The 23987-nt window shown below is 37.7% G+C and overlaps 2 protein-coding genes and 1 pseudogene across 2 annotated transcripts in view; 2 read left to right on the top strand and 1 right to left on the bottom strand.

Moving 5' to 3' along the window:
* The first annotated feature begins 2304 nt into the window (after positions 1-2304).
* Positions 2305-7425, top strand: LOC120141943 (annotated as a pseudogene).
* A 10871-nt stretch (positions 7426-18296) lies between these two features.
* Positions 18297-19369, bottom strand: LOC120141917 (probable disease resistance protein At4g19060). The gene is made up of 2 exons (XM_039156677.1): positions 18866-19369; positions 18297-18835 (listed from the first exon to the last, which is right to left on the bottom strand). The coding sequence occupies exons 1-2, from the start codon at positions 19103-19105 to the stop codon at positions 18572-18574; spliced, it is 504 nt and encodes a 167-aa protein (XP_039012608.1). The 5' UTR covers positions 19106-19369; the 3' UTR covers positions 18297-18571.
* A 1225-nt stretch (positions 19370-20594) lies between these two features.
* LOC120141957 (protein SENSITIVE TO UV 2-like) overlaps positions 20595-23987 on the top strand; it is an 8237-nt gene continuing 4844 nt past the window's right edge. Inside the window, exons 1-4 of the mRNA XM_039156718.1 lie at positions 20595-21006; positions 21218-21256; positions 21451-21658; positions 21760-22073. Of these exons, the coding sequence (XP_039012649.1) occupies positions 20641-21006; positions 21218-21256; positions 21451-21658; positions 21760-22073 (927 nt within the window). The 5' untranslated portion in view covers positions 20595-20640. The remainder of the gene's footprint in view (positions 21007-21217; positions 21257-21450; positions 21659-21759; positions 22074-23987) is intronic.

Below are 23987 nucleotides of genomic sequence, written 5' to 3'. Positions count from 1 at the left end.
AGATTTAAGTTCCTTAAGTGCCATAGAATAAGAAAAGAAGGTTAGCCTTTACAAAATTGGTTAGGCTTCACTTTGCTTATTTTGCTGATAAACAATAAAATATCAACATATTTAGTAGTGGGAGAATTTCATGGTTTATTGTTTATTTATTTGATGACACTTTGCAAAACATAAGAAATATAATCCTTAGCGAAGTGAGGTGGGGGGAAATTGGTGACCAAAACCAAATTGAAGAAAGATGACATGGGTGTTTTGGTCAACACAAAAGTGGCATACTACCTCCACTTGCATGCATTATCAATTAATCAAACAAATTTATTTAAATTGAATTGAGAAGCCCTAATGCTAATTTATCAGATGATTAATCTAGAACAAGCTTGCGTATGTCTCGCACTAATATAAAATGATAATACCGGATCCATCATTCTAAAACCCTACATGTCAACGTATTGTCGAGTATGTCTCAACCTTCCTATAAGAATTTAAATCAAGAAAGTCTACGATAGACAATTTATATAATGTTCGTTTACGTTTGTTTATTAAATTAAACAAATGATTATAAATAAAAATTTTAGATTCATATAATAAACGAATAAACATAAAATAGATGCATGTTCGATTTATTTATATTCACTAACAAATTCGTTTATAAACTTGTTTATTTTGTTTTATTTTTACTCTAATTTATTTTTTGGACATAAGGTAAACTTTGGAGTTTAAACTATAAAGTCTAAGGAACTTAAATACTAGTGGCGCAATTTTACCAATTTTTAGTTTGTAAAAGAATAAAAAAGATTGTTAATTACCGAATATTAAACAAAATTTAAATATGCATCTTCACCAATATTAAATGAATATATTCACTAACGTTGAATGAATTAACAAAAATACTTTTAAAAATAAATAAAAAATACAAATATAATATTAAAAATTTAAATAAACACGAATAAATTATAAATAATTTAAAAAATAAAAAAATATAATTTTATTTATTCAATCTCGATTTATTTATAAACTATACAATTATATGCGTTTGAACAACATATACATATATTTGTTGTGCGGTTCGACCATCATTTCTTCACACGCGCTAACAGCCTAAGCGTGATGATCACCCATCATTCGAGCACTCACCAATTAAACTTTACATACTATTTCAGTATTTTGTGGCATGCAGATAGTGAGATGGATGTTAGTTGGTTAAGAAATTAGAATACTTTATTTTAAGAAATAAGATTAAAAATATCTGATCAGAAAATAAAAAATATAGTTTACCCAACTTTAATCAAAAGCTCACTTATACTACTACTATGGAAGAGGAAAAGAAAATGGACCCACAGCTCTCTCTCTCTCTCTCTCTCTCTCTCTGTAGTTTTCACCATATCATTATCATCATTCTCTCACACTAAATGTTTGATTTTCCCATTTGGGATTTGTTTGTTCTTTCGAGTTCTTCATAGCAGAAAAAGAAAACTTGAAGTAATTTGAAGAAGCTCAGAAAGCAAAGAGCTTAATGTAGTTTTCTTCGTCTTCTTCTTTTCTTCTTAAGTTTGGTTCTCATAGATTTTTGAAGCCAGCCTTCAGCAGCCTCTCTGAGATTTACTTTCATTTTTGTCTTTTTCTTTCAGGTATCTTTTCTTTCTTTGACTTTCCTTTTTTCTTTACATCTTTGCTTTTATCTCCCATCACTTCAGAAAGTGGCAAGATTAGCTCAAAAAAGGAAATTTTAGCATACTCCTTTTGTTTTTGATCCCTTTCTCTGTGTTGCATAATCTGTTTCGATCAGTCTGGGTTTTTTCCCCTAGCTCTAGGGTTTGTCTTTTTTTTACACTATAAATTTGTTTGACAGACTCGGTTTTTTCAACGTTCGAATGGATGTGAGTGCGTTTTGCTGTGTCTCTAAGCTTCATCCGCTAATATATGGCTGTTAACGTTTTGACTGTTGACTGATTCATTTTTGGTTTTCTTTTTTCTTTTTTAGCTGAAAAGTCTTGCTAGACCCTCCTATGTTGAATTATTCATTTTCAGCTTGAAATGTCCATTGTTTTTACTAGTATTAAATTTCATCCCTTTTTCAAAGTTAAAAAGCTTTTATGTGTTAACTTGAATCTCTCTTAGTATCAGACTTTCATATACTATATTTGGATCTTATGTGAATTTAGGATATTATAGGGTTAAAGTCTTCTCTTGGACTTAAAATGTGGGTTTTCCTCTGTTATTATTTTTGTCTCACTGTCGATTGTTCTAGTTATTTCAATTCTTATAAAAAAGAGTGTGATTCAGATATATTTGGGCATATTTTATTTGCCATATTCGATTGAACAATTGGTTTGAATTTTATTTCTTTTTAATTTGGGTCAAATGATTGATCTTTCCGGTATGTCCTTTCAAACTTGAATACTTTCTCATGGGGTGAAAATTTGTTTGTTGAGGTCTGACAGCCAGGTGATTATTTCTGCTTTCATTGCAAGGAAGCATCACCGAGGGCCGATGAATTCACTGTTATGGTGATTGCTTTCCAGGTAATTTGAGGTGATTCTAGCTTTGCAAGTTATCTATTCTGAGAAAAGCTGCAAGGATATCAAAACTCGTAAGTAATAACTGGACTTTGAAGAGTTTGATTGAAATGGTTGACACTTGAGAAGTTGTAGTTTGAGACTCAGTTAGGGTACATTGCTCTTTGTATTATATTGGAAAATATGGAGCAAAAGGAAAGTGAGAGTGGGAAAGAATTGGTCAGGAAAATGCTCCCACCAGGTGCATCTCTCCCTGAAGTTCATCGGAGCTTGATTACTCTATAGCTATGGAGTATAAGGGCCCTCCGGTTGCTTATGAGCTGCCTAGAGTTGAGCCTCTTGATGTCAATTCACATGCCATCTCTACTGCAGAATCACTATCAGAGTCCCAAAGGTCAGTTGCTAATACTGCCCCCCCAGTTATTGAACCAATCCCCTTGCCAGTATCTTATATTGCTGGTGTCACAAGCCCGCCTACACAGAGTCCAAGGGTTTCAGCAAGCTCTGAGTCAGTAGTATCTGTCTTGCAAAACCCTGATTTTTCTTCAGCTTCTCCTTCTGCTTCTCCTGGTTCAGTTCGCAATCCTGCGAGACAAGTTGTTGATGAAGCAAGGAGAGTGCCAGTCGTCACATTTAATACTGTTGAAAGGTCAGAGAGGAAAGATGTTGACATGGATAAGCCGGTTTTTCCTGAATTTGTTGGGGTTTCAAAAGAAAAGAAGAAGAAGAAAAGAATTTGTTATCGTTGCGGTAAGAGGAAATGGGAAACAAAGGAGTCTTGCCTGGTTTGTGATGTTAAGTATTGCAGCAGTTGTGTGCTAAGGGCAATGGGCTCAATGCCAGAAGGACGGAAGTGCGAGACATGCATTGGCCAGCCCATTGATGAATCGAAGCGGTCAAGACTAGGAAAACATTCTAGGCTCTTTTCAAGGTTACTTAGTCCTTTGGAGGTAAAGCAGATTATGAAAGCAGAGAAAGAATGTGCTGCTAATCAGCTCCGACCAGAGCAGTTAATTGTGAATGGGTATCCATTGAAGCCGGAAGAGATGGAAGAATTACTTGGATGCCCTTTACCTCCGAGGAAGCTGAAGCCTGGTAGATATTGGTATGACAAGGAATCCGGTCTCTGGGGAAAAGTAAGTTCGTACTTGCAATATGTGTCATTTTATGTTTCACACGACTTTTCCTAATTGAACAAGAAGGGAAAACATCTACAGTGTGAGATTTGATTTTATTATGACTTCATATTGAATTGACAGGAAGGCGAAAAACCAGATCGGATCATTAGTTCAAACTTAAATTTCACGGGGAAGCTTAATCCTGATGCAAGCAATGGTAATACTGAAGTCTATATCAATGGCCGGGAAATTACGAAACTTGAATTGAGGGTGCTAAAGGTAGCATATAATAGTTATACAGGATCTGTTATATGTTGTTACTTGCTATACCTTGGTGGTTACTTGCCTAGTCTTGGCATGGAACAAGCAGATGTTTGATATTCATGTAAAATTTAAGAGTTGGGTCCATGGTCTAGGCATGTGTGTTTTTGGTGTGCTCGCAATACCTATCATGTAAAGAGCAACCTGTCTGTTACTTTATTTTTGTAATTTCCTGGTGCATATAACTATGAATATGTACCGAACAACGTTAGAAGTTGCAATATACCGTTGATTTTCAGCCTTTATGATATGCCATGTGCTAGGCTGAAATCATGTGCTTGGAATGTAACATGTCAAGGCTTTAAGAAAAAGTTGTTTGAGCTTTAGAATATTCACTCTGTTGCATAATTTTAGGTCTTTATGATATATGCCATATAATGCTAGGCTATAGACATACTTAGAATGTAACATGTCAAGGTTTTAAGTAAAAGTTGTTTGAGCTTTAGCATCATATTCTCTATTATACACACATGCATATTGTAATTTCCCCATTTTAATTGTACCAACTACTATATCCCTATTCAAATATCGTACTTAACTTCCCTTGTCGGTTCTTTGTCATTACTGGTTAAAAGTAACAGATTCCTCTTAAGAAATACTTTAATAACTAACTTTTCTGTATTATGCCTTCTCTTTTTGACATTTTGATATATTTTTAGCCTCCACAACTGATTAAAATGTGGATGGGAATATAATATTATATTTAATGTATATCTTCATATTCTTTAACCAATCATTGACGTATCCAGTTGATGCTTTCAGTTGGCAAATGTGCAGTGTCCACGTGACACACGCTTTTGGGTTTATGATGATGGTCGGTATGAGGAAGAAGGTCAAAATAACATTAGAGGAAACATCTGGGAGAAGGTATAACAAAGTACCAACGACCTCAATAGCATCATGGGTATTCTATATGTGATGTGATTTGGATTTGGTTTTCCAATGCTGGCATCGACTCGTTTTATCTGTACCTTGTTCTCTTTGCCTGTGCTTCATGGTCAACCACAAGGAGCAAGATAGGAGGCTAGCAATTATTCTACTGTTCCAAATTACCTAGAGCAGAAAAGGACCCAAAAACTTCTTCTACTGGGGCTTCAAGGCTCTGGAACAAGCACCATTTTCAAGCAGGTTTTGCCTTTTCCTTGCTGCTTTATTTTTCTCTTTCTATCATGTTGCTTGTTGCCCTGCCACATGCATAGACATAGTTGCATAATTGCATTGAAGATGAAACTTAAATCACTCCAGAAATTTATTGCCTGGATGGAAGTTAGCAGAATATCTTGCATGAACATGAAGAATGTCTGCCACTCCAATCCCTAGTAGATGACAAATATTTAAGCATATGCAGTCCATGAAAACTTTTGAGTCTGTTTCTTTGCATATAGATCAACAGTGCTTTCAGCGGCGTGGGCTGCATGTCCTTTTCCTTCATGCTTTCTTGGTCTAGTAGCTTTTGGTCTTATGTTGTATAATGGTTAAGATGTGGGCAAGTTTCCTTTGTCTCAAGTGATAAAATTCAGTTATTAGAACTGCAGTTCATGCCATTTTCTAATGCTCAGATGCATATTGAACAGGCAAAATTTTTGTATGGGAATGGGTTTTCTACAGAGGAACTGCAGGATCTCAAGTTGATAATCCAGAGCAATATGTACAGATACCTGAGCATATTACTTGATGGAAGAGAGCGGTTCGAGGAGGAAGCAATGTCTTGTACAAGAGAACTAGTTCCTGATGATGAGAACATTGAAGCAGGTAACATTTCTCTACATCAAAAGTTTTTTGATTTTAAATGTAGTTTTGAGCTTTTAAAGTAGTACTTGTTAATACCTAGTTAACTTGTTTTATAACTTATATATCACTTCGATAAGCATATTACATTTTTTTATTACTATTAAAAAGTGTTTCTAGCAGTTGTTTTCTCTAGTGTTTTATATAGGTTTGTTACATGATGATGCTTATAGGTTTCTCACAGCTGGTCAAAAGCAAAAAGAACTGTTTAATAGCGTCGCAACTCTGCCAGTATCTAAACTAAGCTATTATATTATTTCAGGTGGGGTGGTTGACTTTGGTGAAACTAACCAGTGCGTATATTCGATTAACCCAAGGCTAAAGCATTTTTCTGATTGGCTTCTGGACATCATAGCCACGGGAGATTTGGATGCTTTTTTCCCTGCAGCAACTCGTGAGTATGCTCCATTAGTTGAGGAGTTGTGGAAAGATCCTGCTATACAGCAAACATATAAAAGAAAAGATGAGCTTCACTTTCTTCCAGAGGTTGCAGAGTACTTCTTAAGCAGGGTGTGTCATCTTATTTTCTGTCAAATTTATTTCCTGTATCATACATTTTATGTTTAATATGTTGGCTTAATCGTTACCAATTTTACTTGGCCATTTGATATTCAAGTTATTCAACTCAAGGAAGATCCCCCAAAAAGTAAAAACCAACTTATCTCAAATTTACAGCAATATCTTGACCTATGCGATATACTTTTGATTCCTTCAGGCAGTTGAGGTGTCAAGCAACGAATATGAACCTTCTGATCGTGATATCCTTTATGCTGAAGGGATTACTCAAGGGAATGGTTTGGCTTTGATTGAGTTTTCGCTCGATGATCGTAGTCCAATGTCCGAAACCTACACAGACAATTTGGAAGCTCCAGCCCTGCCCCTGACCAAGTAATTCGTTCCTGTCATTCTGTTAGTTATTATCCTTTGTCAATGGGGTGCATGTTACCGATTGGCATGCTGGGTATTCCTTGCATCTATGGGCTAATTTTTCATGTTTTTACTTTTTACAGGTTTCAACTTATAAGGGTAAATGCGAAGGGGATGAACGAGGGGTGCAAGTGGGTGGAAATGTTTGAAGACGTGCATTCAGTAGTCTTCTGCGTGTCCCTTAGCGATTATGATCAGATATCGATAGCACCAGAGTGTAGTGGCAGTGAGACGCTACTTCAGAATAAGATGTTGCAGGCAGAGGAGCTATTTGAAACAATGATAAGGCACCCTTGTTTTAAGGATACCCCATTCGTGTTGATACTAAACAAGTATGATCTGTTCGAGGAGAAAGTCAACCAGGTGCCGTTAAGCACATGCGAGTGGTTCAATGATTTCAGTCCAGTTAGGCCTCTCCATAACCATCACTCCCTGGCTCAACAGGCTTACTTTTACATCGCAATGAAGTTCAAGGATCTGTATGCTTCCCTTACCGGACAGAAACCTTTTGTATGGCAAGCTAGGGCAAGGGATCATCAGGTAACGATCGACGAAGCATTTAAGTACATAAGGGAGGTTCTCAAGTGGGAAGACAAGAAAGATGACAACTACTATGGGGGAGAAGATTCGTTTTACAGCACAGATGTTAGCTCCTCACCATTTGTGAGGCAAGACTGAGGTTGCATTCGGAATTTACTTGTATTTTTCCAGTATAAAGGAGATTTTAGAAGTGTTGTGATTGTCTTGTTGCTTAATCAAATGAGGATTAGGTATTGTAATGTCTATTCTCTTTATAGAAAAATCAGTTTAGTGATATCATTGAAAGGTGCTCTGCTTAGTTTGAATCTTCTTCATGCATGATTCATCACCGCTTACCCAGACTCCATTATTGGGTCATTTGAGAGGTTGATTCCTTTTGGGCTTTTTCGGGTTTCGTTGCAGCGGTTCCTAATAAGTTGTGTAAAGTTTAGCTTATAAAAACATGTCATTGATGACACATGTTCCTATTGAGATTGAAAATGATCCAAAACTATATGTCAAGGATGGAAGCTTCTAGAAGTAGAAAGGAGACTGAAGTTTATAGAAACTAAGCATAAAAGGGCAGAAACCATTCGCCTAGCAAAGCTTGTACGAAGAAGAACCAAAAGTGCAAAAAAGACCCAATCAGTCTCATTGCGGATAAAAAGTGCGGAATGCTAAGGTATATTTTAACAATTCCTTAATAGACATAACTAAGTTTGTTCTTTGTGAAGAATCACAGCCAAGAATCACAAGCTTTTGTTCCATAAAGGGAAACCAATTGATGAGCCAAGGAACGTAAGCTTTAGCTTTAATGTTGAGGAAGACGAGTGACGAAAGGTGGAATAGCTAAGCACCTAAAGCTTTTGTAAGTTTTACGAAAGCATTTTTTTCTACATAAAGAGATTGGTATTAAAGCAAGCCAGTGTGTGTGCTCAATATCATGTGAGTAATTTCACAAGAGTGTAGAGGGAAGAAGATGTTCAAGTTCGATCTATCCCTTTGGGAGTCAAAGTGCTATGGGACAAATGGAACATCCAGGGTTCTATTTTGTTCAGTCTCTGGTTGCAGTCATATTGATTTTCGTGGCCCCAATCCGAAAATCCGCCAGGAAAAGGCTCGTCATCTCCCTCATTTGACTTGCATACTTGTTGGCCGATGCAACTGCCAATTTCTCCGTCGGTCTCATCTCCAACAACCAACGCAACCAAGATAAAAACTCCATCCCGAAGTAGAACCCTGATCTGCTAGCATTCTGGGCCTCATTCCTTTTATTGCACCTCGGTGGCCCTGACACCATCACTGCTTTTTCTCTCGAAGATAATCAGCTTTGGCTAAGGCATCTGCTCGGCCTTGTTTTTCAAGCGAGGGCTGTTATCTATGTCTTTTTCTAGTCACTTTCCAACGACAAGCTAATGTTCCTCACGGTACTCATGTTTTGTGTGGGGATCATCAAATACGGGGAACGTACGCTGGCTTGGACAAATTTTGTGATTCGATGCTTAAAAAGGCGGATCCTGGTCCGAACTACGCCAAGTTCATGGAGGAATACGCGTTCAAGAGAACGACAGCGCTTCCGACGACGATTACTATGGCACCAGAGCCTGATAAAGAGGCCAAGGCTTCTAATACTCCACCAAAGGAATGTGACTTGAATGATTTTGAAGTAATGCACCATGTTTATCACTACTTCAAGACATTCAAGGGACTCATCGTAGATCTCATCTTCAGCTTTTTTGAGCGCGGCGAGAGTCGCCAATTCTTCACCAGGAGATTCGCTGAAGATGCTCCGAGGGTAATCGAGGTCGAGCTCAACTTCATATATGGTACTCTCTATACCAAGCTAGAAGTTGTGCATTCTTGGGTTGGATTTTCTTGTAGGTTCCTTGCTTTTGGGTTCACTTTGGCAACTCTTGGACTCTTTTATTTCAAAACAAAAGATGACTTCCGTGGAGTTGATGTTGGAATCACCTACACTTTGCTTCTTGGTGCCATTTCCCTTATGTAATAGCCCTCCTCACCATCATTTTCTCGGACAGGACCTTTACTCGTATAAAGAACCTTGATGGTCCTAGTCCCAGCCCGTGACATTCGTCTTCAAAACTTTCCTTGCCCTCTAGAAACCATAGTGGTATCTGTGTAAATGTACGATCCGACATCAGGTGTTGGCCACTCCCCTTGTGTTTTGAAGGTGGTCTGTATCCATCTCATCTCACAACTTAATAAGGTATTGTCTCGAAAGCAAAAAAAGCATCCATTAGTTCCCAAGTTTGTGTCTAATCGTGTGTGGGAAAATATTTGGTTTGTTGGGACTCAAAAATGTTTTTGATCGTCTTACCAAAATCTGTAAAGACATTGGTGGATACTTGGGGCGTATCAGAGAAAAGTTGAAAATTCTCCGTTGGCCCTTCATCAAATTCTTCAGGTTGTTCAGGGAGGATACTGTGGATGAGTTGTTGTATGTGTCCTATGAGCCATTTGTAGACACCCATTTTCTTAAAAGATAGAACTAGCAAGAGTTCCTCTCCTAGGAGGACTCTTCCACCACCATATATTTTAAAGCAACAACCACACTAACAAACGTGCAACAACCGAGCAAGGAGTCTAGTTGCATTAGGATTATATTGTTAATAGATTATATTGTTAATAGGATTCTAAAAATAGCTAGTTTTTTTCACTATAAATACATAATACTCCCCATTTGTAACACACGATTTACATACAAAATACAGAGGAAAGCACGAAAAATACAAAGGCAAAGCTATTGTAAACGATTCGAAAATAAAATAAAAGACCACACCTTTAAAACTATCTAAGATAAGTAATTGTGATTGTATTTTTACCTATTAATTTTAAATTACAATTTTCTTAATTTAAGACAACCGACAAATTAATTGGTACCGAAAGGGCGGTTCAATGGTGCTAATCCTTCCTTACCGTGAACGACTCCCGAACCCGACACATTTCTAGTAAAAACGCAGATCATGTAATATGGTGTCCGACCCACTTAAATTCGTTTTAAAGTGGTCGGTGGCAACTCTCAACCCAATTATTTCAAGTCGAAGCCCAATTTGGGGCCCAATCGAAAGACGGTTACGACAGCTTGGCGACTCCACTGGGGAAAGGTAAGCGAGTCATGCTAAGGTAATTTTCAGTTGTCTTTTTAACTAAAAGGGTAAGTTTGAATTTTAAGGTAATTTTTTATCTTTATTACTTACTTTTGATTACATTTTTCAAATAAATAATTGTACTGACATTTTTTAATGATTTCAGATTTTTTTAAAGTGTTTATCTCAGGTTCTATACCCGAGCTCTGAACCATTTTAAGTGGGGGTGAAAGCGACGCCTTCGTGAGAATTTAATCTCCGTATGGGCCTAGCAAGTAACCTTTAGGATTCATATACCTTATGTCTTCGTGTGAATTTATTCTCTATATGGACATAAGGGAATGTATCCTCTCGAGTTTAACTTAGTCCACACAAGCCTGTGATGGGTTTAAAACTAAGGGTCTGGCAAGCCCAAAGGGGCACCAGCAGGAGAACTCGGGTACCTTTCTATAGAACCAAAACTGAGAGACCATGGAGAATTAGAGCCCACCCCAAAACTTCATTGCAAACCATAGGCTGTTTTGTTTCATGCTTTATTTTCTGTTCAAAGCATGCGAACTAGACAAATATACGGTTATGATTTGTTTAAAATTAGCATGCGGGAAAGAGATCATGTCCGGGTAGGAATTAAAACATGTGGGGTATGATTTTCATTTTTATTATTGTTTTGATTTACCTCACTAACTCTTTTTATTTTTTGTTCTCTTTTATTTTGTTCTCATCATTCGCATCATTTAAAAGAGGTGTTGATCCACTAAAAAAGTGTTTGTTAAACATGAATAATATGCATTAATGGACAAAGGGTTGTAATACAAGAGATGAAGAACGCAGGGGTCCGACTATGGTCAGAAAGGACTCAGAAAGAAAATGAGGACAATCTGCAAGGCAACTATGTGTCACATTCGATCAAGAAGACGTGGTGCCCACAATCAAGTACATCAAAAGTTAACTTTTCAATGGGTTGACAAAGGTGGCAGGGGCAACACGAGAAAAATGTTACTAACCTCGAGAGTCCATTCAAAGACCACAAGAACAAGATGGCAAGTCACCGTCGACAAATTCAAGAAACAAACAAATGAACTTCGGATAATCCATTTGATGGAGAATTTCAATGGAGTTTCCGATTCAGCAAAGGGTGAAAGCCAGAGATGCAGTCATTCGATATTTTTAGGAACCAGTACAAAAAAAACTCAACATTTTCACGGTTCATCCAGAGAGGCCGGAGCAGTTCGAAATGTTATTCAACCGGTGAAAGACGAAGGTAGAAGACTAGTTAACTTGTTTCAAGGTCTAGAGGATTTAGTCTGGATGTACCTTTAAATATGTTTATTGTCTCTTAAAAGATAAAACACTTTTGTCCCAATAAAGATTATTTATAATAACATACATGTTTTTGGATCAATGCCTCGAACATTTCATGCATTTTTGCATTTTGCATTTTTCATCTACATTTCATTTTTAAGCATTTTCATAAACATGAAATTTCTTCATGGAGGATTCGATGAAGTGGTTTTAACCACATGACACCACATGGAAGCAAGATTGTAACATCAAAAGAAAAAAACTGAAATCACAACGAATAAGCCCGATCAGCTGGTTGAACGACTAAGTCTGCCAGGATGATCTGAGAAGAGAGTCCACACATCCTAAGGCTACGATGTTGAAGTTGTTTGCAGTTGCCACATAGGATGCTCCAAACATTCCTCTGAGAACTATAAGGCGTTGAAGCGCGAGATCCAAAACCTGATGGATTCAGGGGCATGGACAGCCGAAGAAGGGGCATTGCATATATCATTTGCACTTAGAGGATTGTTTTGTTTGAACACGTCTTTGATCTTTCATGTTTGCTTAATCTTTTAAACGATTGAATTTATGCTACTTTCTAAGGTGGAGCAATTGAACAAATTTTAATCTTTAGTTTTCGAATATTAAATGAATTAAAGATTCTTTTAATTCTTCAAGAATTATAGGTTTTTGACATATGGCAAGATTAGATCTTTCTTATCTGTATCAAACCTAAAATAAAATACCTTAATTATTTACCCAAAATAACTCATGGTCATTACCAAAAAGACCAAATTTTTACATTACCTCCCTTTGAAACTTTTGAATATTGCCTTTATCTTTTGATACACCCATACCTTTCTTTGAGTTAAATAAAGTCACACCATTGTCTTTTTAGACTCAAAATTGACATTTTTATGCCATTAAAACCAAAGGCATTGAGTTGTTCATGAGCCTTCTTCTAAGACTCAACTTGGGGCATCTCGCAGGAAGCATGAACATTGAGACATGTTGGGGGCAAAAAGCAAAAAGAAGAATTCACTCGGAATAATTCTACCATACATTAATTACACTGTTTTCATGTGAATAAAAATAATCCTGAAAATCTGTCCCCCTGGGGATACCTCTTCTGTGAGGACTTCCATGTATGAAATGATGAACGACTTTCTTTCTTCACCCCTTCACAACAGGAGAAAATATATATCCCTTGTGTCCCCTTTTGAGCCTATAATATTTTTCTTCTGATTTAACCCTAACCAAGGATCACCCTCCACACCGGGGGGCAAGGTGGAGAAACTTTGCTCGTATGAGTGAAGACATTGATTCAGATGAGATACTGAAAAGTGAACTAAATGCCAAGTGCAAAGATTTAATCAAAGCAAAAAGAGAAAAAGAGAAAATAAAAAGAGAAAAAAACAAAGGAAAATTGAAGAAAAAAGAAGACAAGATGCATATGCAAAGATTCTATCGATTCAAATGACGCATCGAGATTCAAACTATGAGATTGATCAAGCACAATCATTTCCGAATCACTGAACCACTTCACTCGAAGATCATAGAGCCTCAAATGAGATTGATCAAGCACAATCACTTCTGAATTACTAAATCACTCCACTCGAAGATCATGGAGCATCAAGAGAGAGACACATACGAGCATATTCAAATTGAGCAAGATATGATCAAAGATATCAGAATGAATTGATCTTTGGTTCAATCACCCTTAAATACTTGTTTGGGCCTTTTATCCCTTTCTTTCATAACCATGAACCATGACCAACGTTACGTGCCTTAAAAGTCCATTCTAATCATACATGGATTTCTAAACAGAAGTGACTATCTTCAGATTTCATCCCGCCCATCAGATTAATCTTTATTTGCAAAAATATGTAATTAATGCATGATAGAGAAAAATAACAAAAGGGGGTTTAAGACGTAAATTACGAATGACGTCTTGAAACCAAAGGAGGATTCAAGTTGAAAACTTGAAAAGGCGGCTCGAATACAAAAATTGGGCAGCTGAGGCGATCGCACGAATTCCTTGATAAGGCATCGCACAATCCGAGCTTGACCATGAAAGTTGGGAATCGGAGAACACTTCCAATAGAGGAGCATGCAAGATGCCCCATCAAACCTTTGAGCATCAAATAAACAAAAATGCCAAACCTTTGACCAAACACAATAACCTGAGACATTTTTCTCCATTCCTTACTTAACCATTTCCCAAAAATAGATTTGATCTTGGCACGTGTCAAACGACTATAATTTATTGAATGATTAACAATGTAATTAATTATTTGATATCCAATGAACTCTAGTTTTATGATTTGTCTCAATTGTAAAACCGTGAAAGTGGCAATATTTTCAAAACTTTTGGTTAAACATTTTTTGACTCTTTTTTTATATTTTCAGAACTTTGAAAATAAAAAAGAAAGAAAAACATTTTTTTTCAAAACAAGACAATCTCTCTAGAGTGGATCTTGGTAAATGACATGTGGCTCTCAAACGCAAAACTCATGCTTAGAATCAATACTGAAGCAAGAAATCAGGAACAATGAGGGCATCTTTGAAGATTCAACATCAAATATTGGGGCATTTTTTTAGACTTAACATCAAATGTTGGGGCATTTTTTGAGATTCAACATCGAATATTGGGGCATCTTTGGGAATTCAACATCCTGATGCAAATTATCAGACCTTTTGAAGGCATTTCCTCCATATGCAGGAACAAGCACACAAAGCACGAGACTCCATCCAGGGGATAAAACAATACTAATTCATGTTACATGCATCTTAGACATACTTAAGAGCATCGCTTTATCATTTTTTGTATACATAAGTTTTTGCAGCTTTTAAAGTCAAGTTTCAACTTCAAGATGAATGATACTCGATTCAAAAGCACATGGTGGTTGCTCTACCTCACAGTGAAGGGGCAACTGTCTGACAACAAAACAACTTTCCAGTTTCAGTCAGAGTCAATTTCAACTTCACGGCGAAGGATATTGAACTCAAAGCGACACAAATCACTCGAGGGTAGATTTCAACTTCACGACGAAAGATATCTAGCTCGAAGCCAAACTTCACAATAAAGGGTCATCCATGGTTTCGACTTCACGGTGAAGGGAATCGTGTCCACCCGCAACATACAATACTTGGATTTCAACTTCACAAAGAATGATATCCAAGTCAAGACTCAACTTCACGACGAAAGGTCCACCTGCGATTTTAACTCCACGACGGAGGATATCGTGCCACTCGAGACAACATAAGTTCAACTCCACAACGAAGGGACGACTGGTTGTCAATAAACAATTTCCCAATTTCAACTTCACAGCGAATGATATTGGACTCGAGACAACACAAGTTCAACTTCAAAACGAAGGGACGGCTGGTTGTCAACAAATAATTTCCCAATTTCGGAGCCAATTTCAACTTCACAACGAAGGATATTGGACTCGAGACAGCACAAGCTCAACTTCACAGCGAAGGGGCGGCTGGCTGTCAACAAACAATTTCTTAGTTCCAGAGCCAATTTTAACTTCACGGCGGAGGATATTGGACTCGGAACAATACAACTTACTTGGAATTCAACTTCACGACGAAGGATATCTAATTCCAAGGCTCAACTTCACAACGAAGGGGTCATCCACAGTTTCAACTTCACGGCGAAGGGAATCGTGCTCACCATTGTCTTTCTTGAGACAGTTTCCAAGTTTCCCTTGAAACAAAATATTTGAATCTGTTTTCATTGAAACTAATTTCGTCTCCCTTGAGACATTTTCTTTTGGAACTAAATTTTATCTCCCTTGAGACAGTTTCTCTTGAAACATAAACATTGAAAACATTTCCCTTGAAATGAATTTTATCTCAATTGAGATAGTTTCCCTTGAAACGAAATTTTGTCTCCCTTGAAACATAAACATTGAAAACATTTCCCTTGAAATGAATTTTATCTCGCTTGGGGTAGTTTCCCTTGAAACAAAATTTTGTCTCCCTTGAGACAGTTTCTCTTGAAACATAAACATTGAAAATATTTCCTTTGAAATTAATTTTGTCTCTCTTGAGATAGTTTCCCTTGAAACAAAATTTTGTCTCCCTTGAGATAGTTTCTCTTGAAACATAAACCTTGAAAACGTTTCCCTTGAAACACAAAATATTTAAATCAGTTCCCCTTAAACTAGTTTTGAGACAGTTTCCCTTGAAACAAAATCTTGTCTCTCTTGAGACGGTTTCCCTTGAAACAAATTTTGTCTCTCTTGAGATAGTTTTCCTTGAAACAAAATCTTTGAATATCTTTTCCTTGAAACAAATTTCGTCTCCCTTGAGACAGTTTCTTTTAGAACTAAGTTTTGTCTCTCTTGAGACAGTTTCTTTTGAAACAAATTTTGTCCCTCTTGAGACAGTTTCTCTTGAAACACAAAAAAAAACCCTAGAAATTGTTTCTCTTGAAACACACACACAAAAAACCTTTGAAAATGTTTCTCTTGAAACACCAAACCCTCGAGTTCAATTACACTCAGCTTCGAGGCACATCTTTACAGCATAACTCAAGGCTATAAGGGTTATCTGTCACCAAAAGACCTTCGAGTTCGACTATGCTCAGCTCTAAGGCACATCATTTACAGCATAACTCAAGGCAAGAAGGGCTATCTGTCAATAAAATTGTCGGGTTGGATTCCATTCAGCTCGATGACACCTCAATCACACTATTGTCCGGCTGCAATCGAGGTTTTTCAAGCCGAGAAGAAGGTCTGGGTTAGTCGTGCCTTAGTTGCAAGAAGCATTTTTTCCGTCAGCATAGCTTAAGTCGAGAAAAGCTATCTGTCAGCGAAGACTTTTCGAGTTCGGTTTCCATTCAGCTCGAGGGCATATCAACCACATTATGGAGTCAAGAGATTACTTTCCAGTCGAATTTTTAGCCAAAGTCTTTAAACCGAGAAGAAGACCAAAGTGGACTACAACAAGAAGCCATATTCTGATTCAAATCATTTCAAGATGGACTCGACTTCGCGACGGATGAGCCATCCGCAATTCAATTCGACAGAGAGTTATTCTTCAACTCCACTAAACGAAAATTTGTGTCTTTTTATCTTTGTCCTATTTTTCGTTCCACTAAAAAGGACAAAGAGGGGCAGCTGTAGACACCTATTTTCTTAAAAGATAGAACTAGCAAGAGTTCCTCTCCTAGGAGGACTCTTCTACTAACATATCTTTTAAAGCAACAACCACACCAATAAACGTGCAACAACCGAGCAAGGATTCTAGTTTCATTAGGATTCTATTGTTAATAGGATTCTAAAAATAGTTAGTTTTTTTTCACTATAAATACATGTAATCCTCCCCATTTGTAATACACGATTTATATACAAAATACAGAGGAAAGCACGGAAAATACAAAGGCAAAGCTATTGTAAACTATTCGAAAAGGAAATAAAAGGCCACACCTTTAAAACTATCTAAGGTAAGTAATTGTTATTGTATTTTTACCTTTTAATTTTAAATTACAATTTTCTTAATTTAAGACAACCGGCAAATTAATTGGTACCGAAATGGCGGTTCAAGGGTGCTAATCCTTCCTTGACCGTAACCGACTCCCAAACCCGACACATTTCCCGTAAAAACGCAGATTAGTAAGATGGTGTCCGACCCACCTAAATTTGTTTTAAAGTGGTCAGTGACGACTCCCAACCAATTATTTCAAGTCGAAGTCCAATTCGGGGCCCAACCGAAAGACGGTTACGACATCATTCACTAAGGATCTATGGGAATTCATCTTCGAGGAGCTAAAAAATAAATCTGATTTTGCGGATACTCCGGAAACAGCAAAGAGGATATCGTCGGCCCGAGGCGATTGGGCCTTGACGGACTCGGACCATGATTATAACAACTTACTCAAGTACGTGACTGATGTTCCATATGATGAGAGCATTCTCCTGTGGCACATTGCCACCGATCTATGCTACCACACTGAAAAGGAACCTATTGGCGTGAGGGTAACACGTCTACAGTTAAGCAAAACTCTATTGGATTACATGCTGTATCTTCTAGTATTTCAGCCAACCATGATGTCTGCCGTGGCCGGTATCGTGAAAATAAGATTCCGAGACACATGTGAGGAGGCCAAAAGATTCTTCAAGAGTCGGAGTTTAGGTCCAAATAAAGACAAGGAGGCTTGCGAACAGATAATGTCGGCAAATACGGATGTCGGACCCAAGGAAGTGAAGGGAGACCGAAGTAAATCGGTGTTGTTCAATGCAAGTATACTGGCAAAAGAGCTGCAGACGATGGTCGGCGAGGATAAATGGAAGATAATGAGCAGAGTGTGGGTGGAATTAGTGTCGTATGCGGCGAGTCATTGCGGAGCAAATACACATGCTGCGGAGGTAAGCAAAGGTGGACAGCTGGTCACTTTCTTTTGGTTGTTGAACGTGGGCAAGTAAATAAAACTCAACAATCTCGTCACCTGTTGTCTGTTTAGCAAGAAATAATGGTGGTGTGGTGAACTAGCTTGCTTCATTTATTATTTTCTTGTAGTTTTTTCTCTTTCCAATTACATTTCTCCCATGTTTCTCAACCACTACATCTTTGTCGATGATGGTTGGTTTTATCTATTAAGCACTGATTAGTTATTAATAAACTTTTGTTATTTTTTTATATAAAATATTTTTTCACTTGCATTGTGGGAGTTTTTACCATACTAATGTTGTTAATGGCTGCAAATAAAAATAGATTCTAAGGGTGGACATTTGGTTTTTCTATTGGTTTAGACAGTTCGGCAACTTTTTGGTGTATTGGCTGTATCACTGGTAACTTTTTCTGGAGTTTTGGATTCGGTCCTCTGTTGATACTTCAATTTACCCATAATAAGCGCTGCTAAAGGAAGACCACAGCATTTCTTCATCAGTTCCTTTTGTACTTCCTCTGAAGCATCTCTGATTCGAGGGTGTCGTCTATCGTCACCCAAAGCCAAGGTCTGGTATATATCCCAGGAATGTTAGTGGCCCGAAAGGAGCTGGAGTCGATGCACGTTTCGTTCTTCGACTATCTTCTTTATCGGTTCCTCATGTCTACCGTTCAAAATCGCTGCTCCTCCGTACGGTTTCGGGAATCCATGGCCGTCCCTCAGGCAAGATGCTAGCTTTTCGTAGTACTCGTCTTCCTGTTTTATATCATCAAGAACAATCAGGAACTTCTTACCTTCGGGTCGTAGATGAAGAGCATAGAGCAAGCCTGGAAGTTTATTCACTTCATTGTCTTTGGAAGTGGAGTTGATGTTGGTTTAGTCTTCAACTCCGAGATGCTCCAGCATTCTTTTGACAACCTCTTCCATCGATCTGGGCTCCCTGGACTCGGACATGGTTATCAGGAACCTCGGGAAATAGCGCTGCTTCACTTCTACTGCGTCCAGAATTAAGCGACAAAGCGCTGTTTTCCCAACACCGAGCATCCCGACAACCCCCAGCAGCTTCAACGAATCTCGGAGCCACATTTTCAATGTCATCTCGCCGCTGTCGAAACCGTAAATCATCTCCTGGATCAGTACCGGCTCGTAAATCCTGTTTAAGAATCTTCGTTTTTCTTCTTCTGTGAATTCACGAGGCGTGCCCTCACCTTCTACGCCCCCGCGCGCCTCCAACAGAGGACTTCACAGATTTTAAATCACGAGAAGACTTCCAACATTTCGACTTACAGTTTTCCAGGCCATCGAGTGGGGAAGACTTCAAACACAAGGACTGACACTTTTCGAGTGGGAAAGCTGCTCCTTCATCTTCAGGAGCAACAATCTTCAGAAACTCGTCGTACAAACCCTCAATATTTTTTCTGGAACCGTCGCTTTGATTTTGGTTACTACCCGAACCCATGATGCTTTACAAGCTTTTCGTTTCTTTTGCTATTAATGCTGCCCAGAAATCAGATCATACAGTCAGATTAATTGAAGTGAAAGTTATGAACAAACCAATTACGTTGGCAGATACATAATTTCTTACCTGGAAAGAGTTCAAGAATGCGTCACCAGATAACAGAGATTGCTCCTATTAAATCAACGTATAAAATATTTAACTTATTAGTGGTTTAGTGACAAAGTTATATTCTCTAAATTTTGATTAATTCAAATAAAAATATTAATTCTTAATTTCATAATATAAAGGGTGAAATTTATAAATAAAATTTAGATATAATATGTTATAGTTAATTACTATTGTTTTAAATGTAATATGTTATAATTAATTACTATTATTTCATAGGATAAACTACGTATTTAATCATTCAATTATCACTTTGGTTTCATTTTAGTCATCCAATTATTTTTTTCTTCAAAATTATACCTAACATTACGTTTTGGTCTCATTCCATTAAAAAATAAATAGATCTACTAACTTGATAATTTTTATTCCTTTCAATGATGATATGATATTATCTTATAGTGACACGCCAACATCGCCATTAAAAATTTAGCAGCGGGTAAGTGGTAACCAAAATGAAAAGTTAAGTATAATTTTGAAAATAATAATAATTAGGTGACTAAAACGATTCAAAAATAATAATTGGATGACTTAAATACGTAGTTTAGGGGCTGCTTGTTTGCCTCTTAATAGAACCATTCAGCGGTGAATATTGAACGGTTCAGCATTCAGCGCGTTTGTTTCGCATATCTGAATGATTCAGTGTTGATTGATTCATCAAAACAATGCTGAATGATTCATCACAGAAGTACATTCTGAATGATTCAGAGCCATTATCAAACAACATGTCACATTCAGAACTAATTCATACAGAATCTCTGAATCAGTCAGTATTTAATTATTTTAAAATAAACAAACAGCCCCTTATTTTATTTTATATTAGTGGTTTAGCGACTAAGTTTATCGATGTTTTTGTACTTCCAGACTGCTAAAAGAGCCCAAGTCTGGAGCACCTGGTTCAACAGTTGGCCCAACTCCGACAACTAAAAAAAAAGTAAAAAGACAAAAAAAAAAACAAAGGAAACTGAGGAGCACGGTCGAGACATTCGCTCATTCAAGCAGAACAAGGGCCAAGAAACAAAGAGGATAAAATAAAATTATGAACGAAGAAAATTTAGAAGAATGGGATGCCAGTTTCTTGGAGGAACTTATTCAAGTTGAAGAGTTCGCTCTTTCTTGTTCTTATGTTAACCAAGACAATCGCACTCCTTCCTCTTCCTTTTTACCGCTGGAGCCGCCGCCTTCGTCATCTTCACGTAATCAACCCCTACATTTTCCGCCGCCTCCATCTCGAACTGATCCCATCAGTTACTCGCCTCCGAGAGAGCTCTCTCAGAGACCCACCGAATTGGTTGGCGCCTCGAATTCCAGTGGCTTTGTTGCTAAATGCGCTACTCCTTCGACTACGGCGCGGCGCGATGGTGGTTCTGCTAACACTAAGGATCTCGAAATCGAGCTCCTAAAGGTTAGTGTTTCAGGCTTGCTTAATCTGACTTCTTGTTACAGTATTTACTCTTATGGGCGAAAAAGAAGTCAGTTGTTAAAGATTCTTAAAATGTTCAGTGACATTGATGCTTTTACTGATTTTGACTTGGGCATTTGGAAGATAAATAAGGTAGTATTGGAATATTACCTATATGAGAGGATTTTGATTGAATTATATTTAATTATTGCAGAAGGAGTTGGGGCGTGTTTCAAAGCAGCTTGCGGACCTGGTATGTGTATTTTATTTTGAATTACTATAATATTAATTTGTATGCCAAATGAAATAAATCTAAAACCAATTTTTTCTGGAATGATGAACTAAAGTATTGGTGGATTTTTTGAACTTGTTTGGAATTGGACCTTAGGGAGATCATTTAGGCGAACAACTTTTGCATGCTATAAGTGTTTTTTCCTATCCATTTAGGAACATGAGTGTTCAGAACTTAAGAAGGAAAGAAACAAGGAGGATCAGCTTACGGTCTCCAATTCAAACAATGAGGCCAAAATTGCTAATTTGAAAGCCATCAGCATCACTGACAGAGAACATGGAATCCCTGTTGACGCTCATGATCGAGTTGTACAAAAATTTCCAAATAGAAAATCTTTTAACGATCCAATTAGCCTCCATACAGGTGAGTAGTTAATTTGAGACATATTTGGATTTGTTTAACCTGTCTCTCTAATTTTGTTCTTATGATATTCTTTTAATGCCTCTGTTCCTTGTCTTTGGTAGTCAAGTCAAGCTGTCAGGCAATTGGAGTTCATACAGATTTAAATGCTTCTCTTAATCTTTGCGAGAAGTTGCAGGACATCTGGGGCTTGCCAAGTGAGCAAAAGTTTGGAAGAAATCTGATATCCAAGTTATTTGCGGTTTGTTCGGATGATATTGATGTCCTTTTTGGGTTCATAAATATGAGGTCACCTTCCAAAACTCTGGAACTACATGCAGTTAAGAGCTCTGTCAATATGACTTTGAAGAGTTCCATTCATCCTTTTCTTAGTGCCGAAGCTGCAAAAGTATCTCGTTTCTACTCTGCTTTGACAAAGGTCTGGCTTATTCCTATAGTTTCTTATAGCTTTGCAAACATGATATGGTTAGTACATCTACCATCTTAAGGGAAAAAAAGTACGAGACATCTGCAATTAAGAACAGGATTTCTTATGGGAGATTTATCATGATAAGTTAACTCCTAACTATTCTAGCCTCTTCCCCCTATATCTATAACCAAAAATAAAGTTTCAGTGTGATAAAGGTGCACTCTAGTTCATTAGGCTTTTGCATTGTGATGCCTTGGGACTGGGGAGAGTCAAATAGAACAGCCAGCCTTACTCTAGGTTAGAAGATGGCTATTTCTGCTACTTGAAACAATATGGCGTCCAGTTCCAAACGAATACAATCTTTTGTGCCAATAGTCAATCCCGAAGTTTCAATCTTATGATAGAATGAATTATTTAACTTCTTGAAGATCAGATCTATAGAAAATTAGACATGAGATCATGACCTTATTTGCAATATTGATCTCAATTTGGAGCTAATGATGTTTTAAGTGTTAATGATTTTTTTTTTGATAGGAATTGAAGGCCTCGTTAAAAACCTCCTTCATGATTAAAGGAACTTATAGATAAGCTTCTTAATCAGCGGGAGGAGGAAAAGAGTGCCTTAAGATTTCATTAATCATTAGAAAATACAAGATACAACCTGAGAGCCACCCCCAACATAAACATAACACCAAAAGCAGCCGCAAACAACCCTAAACAACAACAAAGACTCAGCCTAATCCAACTTAGCAACATTAGCCTAAAAAACAGACTGACTATACTAAAATCCTAAACGAGGCCCGAAAGACACCACAAAAGAAACAACGATAATAGAAGATAGCAGCCAAGTTCTAACACAAAAGCCAAAAGCTTCCACATGAAAAGAATACAAAACAGCAAGCACATAACCGCCTGTCTGCCACTTTAAACTTGTCTTGACAACAGAGACTGTAATAACCAATTTGTCCATGCTGCTGCACAGTACCCCACGCTGCCCATACTTTGCTTTTCCAGCTCATACCCTGCTGCTTCTGCACTAGCACTCCACTAATGCAGCACTAACTCTATCATGCTGCAACACAATATAACAATAATAAAGGCCAAATAAACCAACTGACACAATCCATAGTAGCCAAAATCAAACACCAAAGCCATGAGCTTCCACGCTATAACAGTTGAACAAAACAAACTTCAAACAAACTGTAATCGCCCTTCTGCCACTAACTGCTCAACTTCACATCGAAGACCCTCCGAACGTCCAACTCCATAAACAGAAAACATAATCAAGTCCCCTAAAAACTATTCAAAACTTAATGATTCTGTCAATACTTCCAGTGCTATAGTGTTCAGTAACAAAAACCACTTGTGAGCCATCAGACTCTAAACCCAAATCATTCTCGATCTTTAAGGAATCTGCCGCTTCCTTCTTTTGAGTCTGCCACTTTGCTCGAAAATCAGAATCATATAAGGATCTACCTTCAAGTTCGGGCCATTCTTCGTCTCGATGCACCTTACTCTGGTATTTCTTGCTACGACAGTCTTGGAGAGAGCTGAAATTTTTGTTTTTCCCCTTCTTTGCTCTCCGGTTTTGCCTTGGCTCACCCTTTGAATTTTTGAATGCACAATAATTTGTGAGGCCCACATTAGTCACATCCTCCACCACCTTTTACTCTACCCGACCATCCAACATGGGGAAATCTATAAAATAATCCGTAGTACCCTCAAAAGGACGTGCAGGCTCACCACTTTTCCTAATGTCATTTTTTGCCTCTCTCTCCGCATGGTCCAGCACTTCCTCGTGTTCCTCCACTTCCTCAAAATTTGTTTGTACCATCCCCTGACCAGCAACCACATTCCTCAACCCATAATTAATTCCTCCCCTATGTCCCTATTCTCCTCATCTTAACCCGACAGGTTGCTACC

This window comes from Hibiscus syriacus, unplaced genomic scaffold, assembly GCF_006381635.1.
Source record: "Hibiscus syriacus cultivar Baekdansim isolate YM2019G1 unplaced genomic scaffold, ASM638163v2 tig00110816_pilon, whole genome shotgun sequence".
In the NCBI taxonomy this organism is placed as follows: domain Eukaryota; kingdom Viridiplantae; phylum Streptophyta; class Magnoliopsida; order Malvales; family Malvaceae; genus Hibiscus; species Hibiscus syriacus.
The sequence above is the reverse complement of the archived record's forward strand: the minus strand, read 5'-3'. Positions and strand labels throughout refer to the sequence as shown.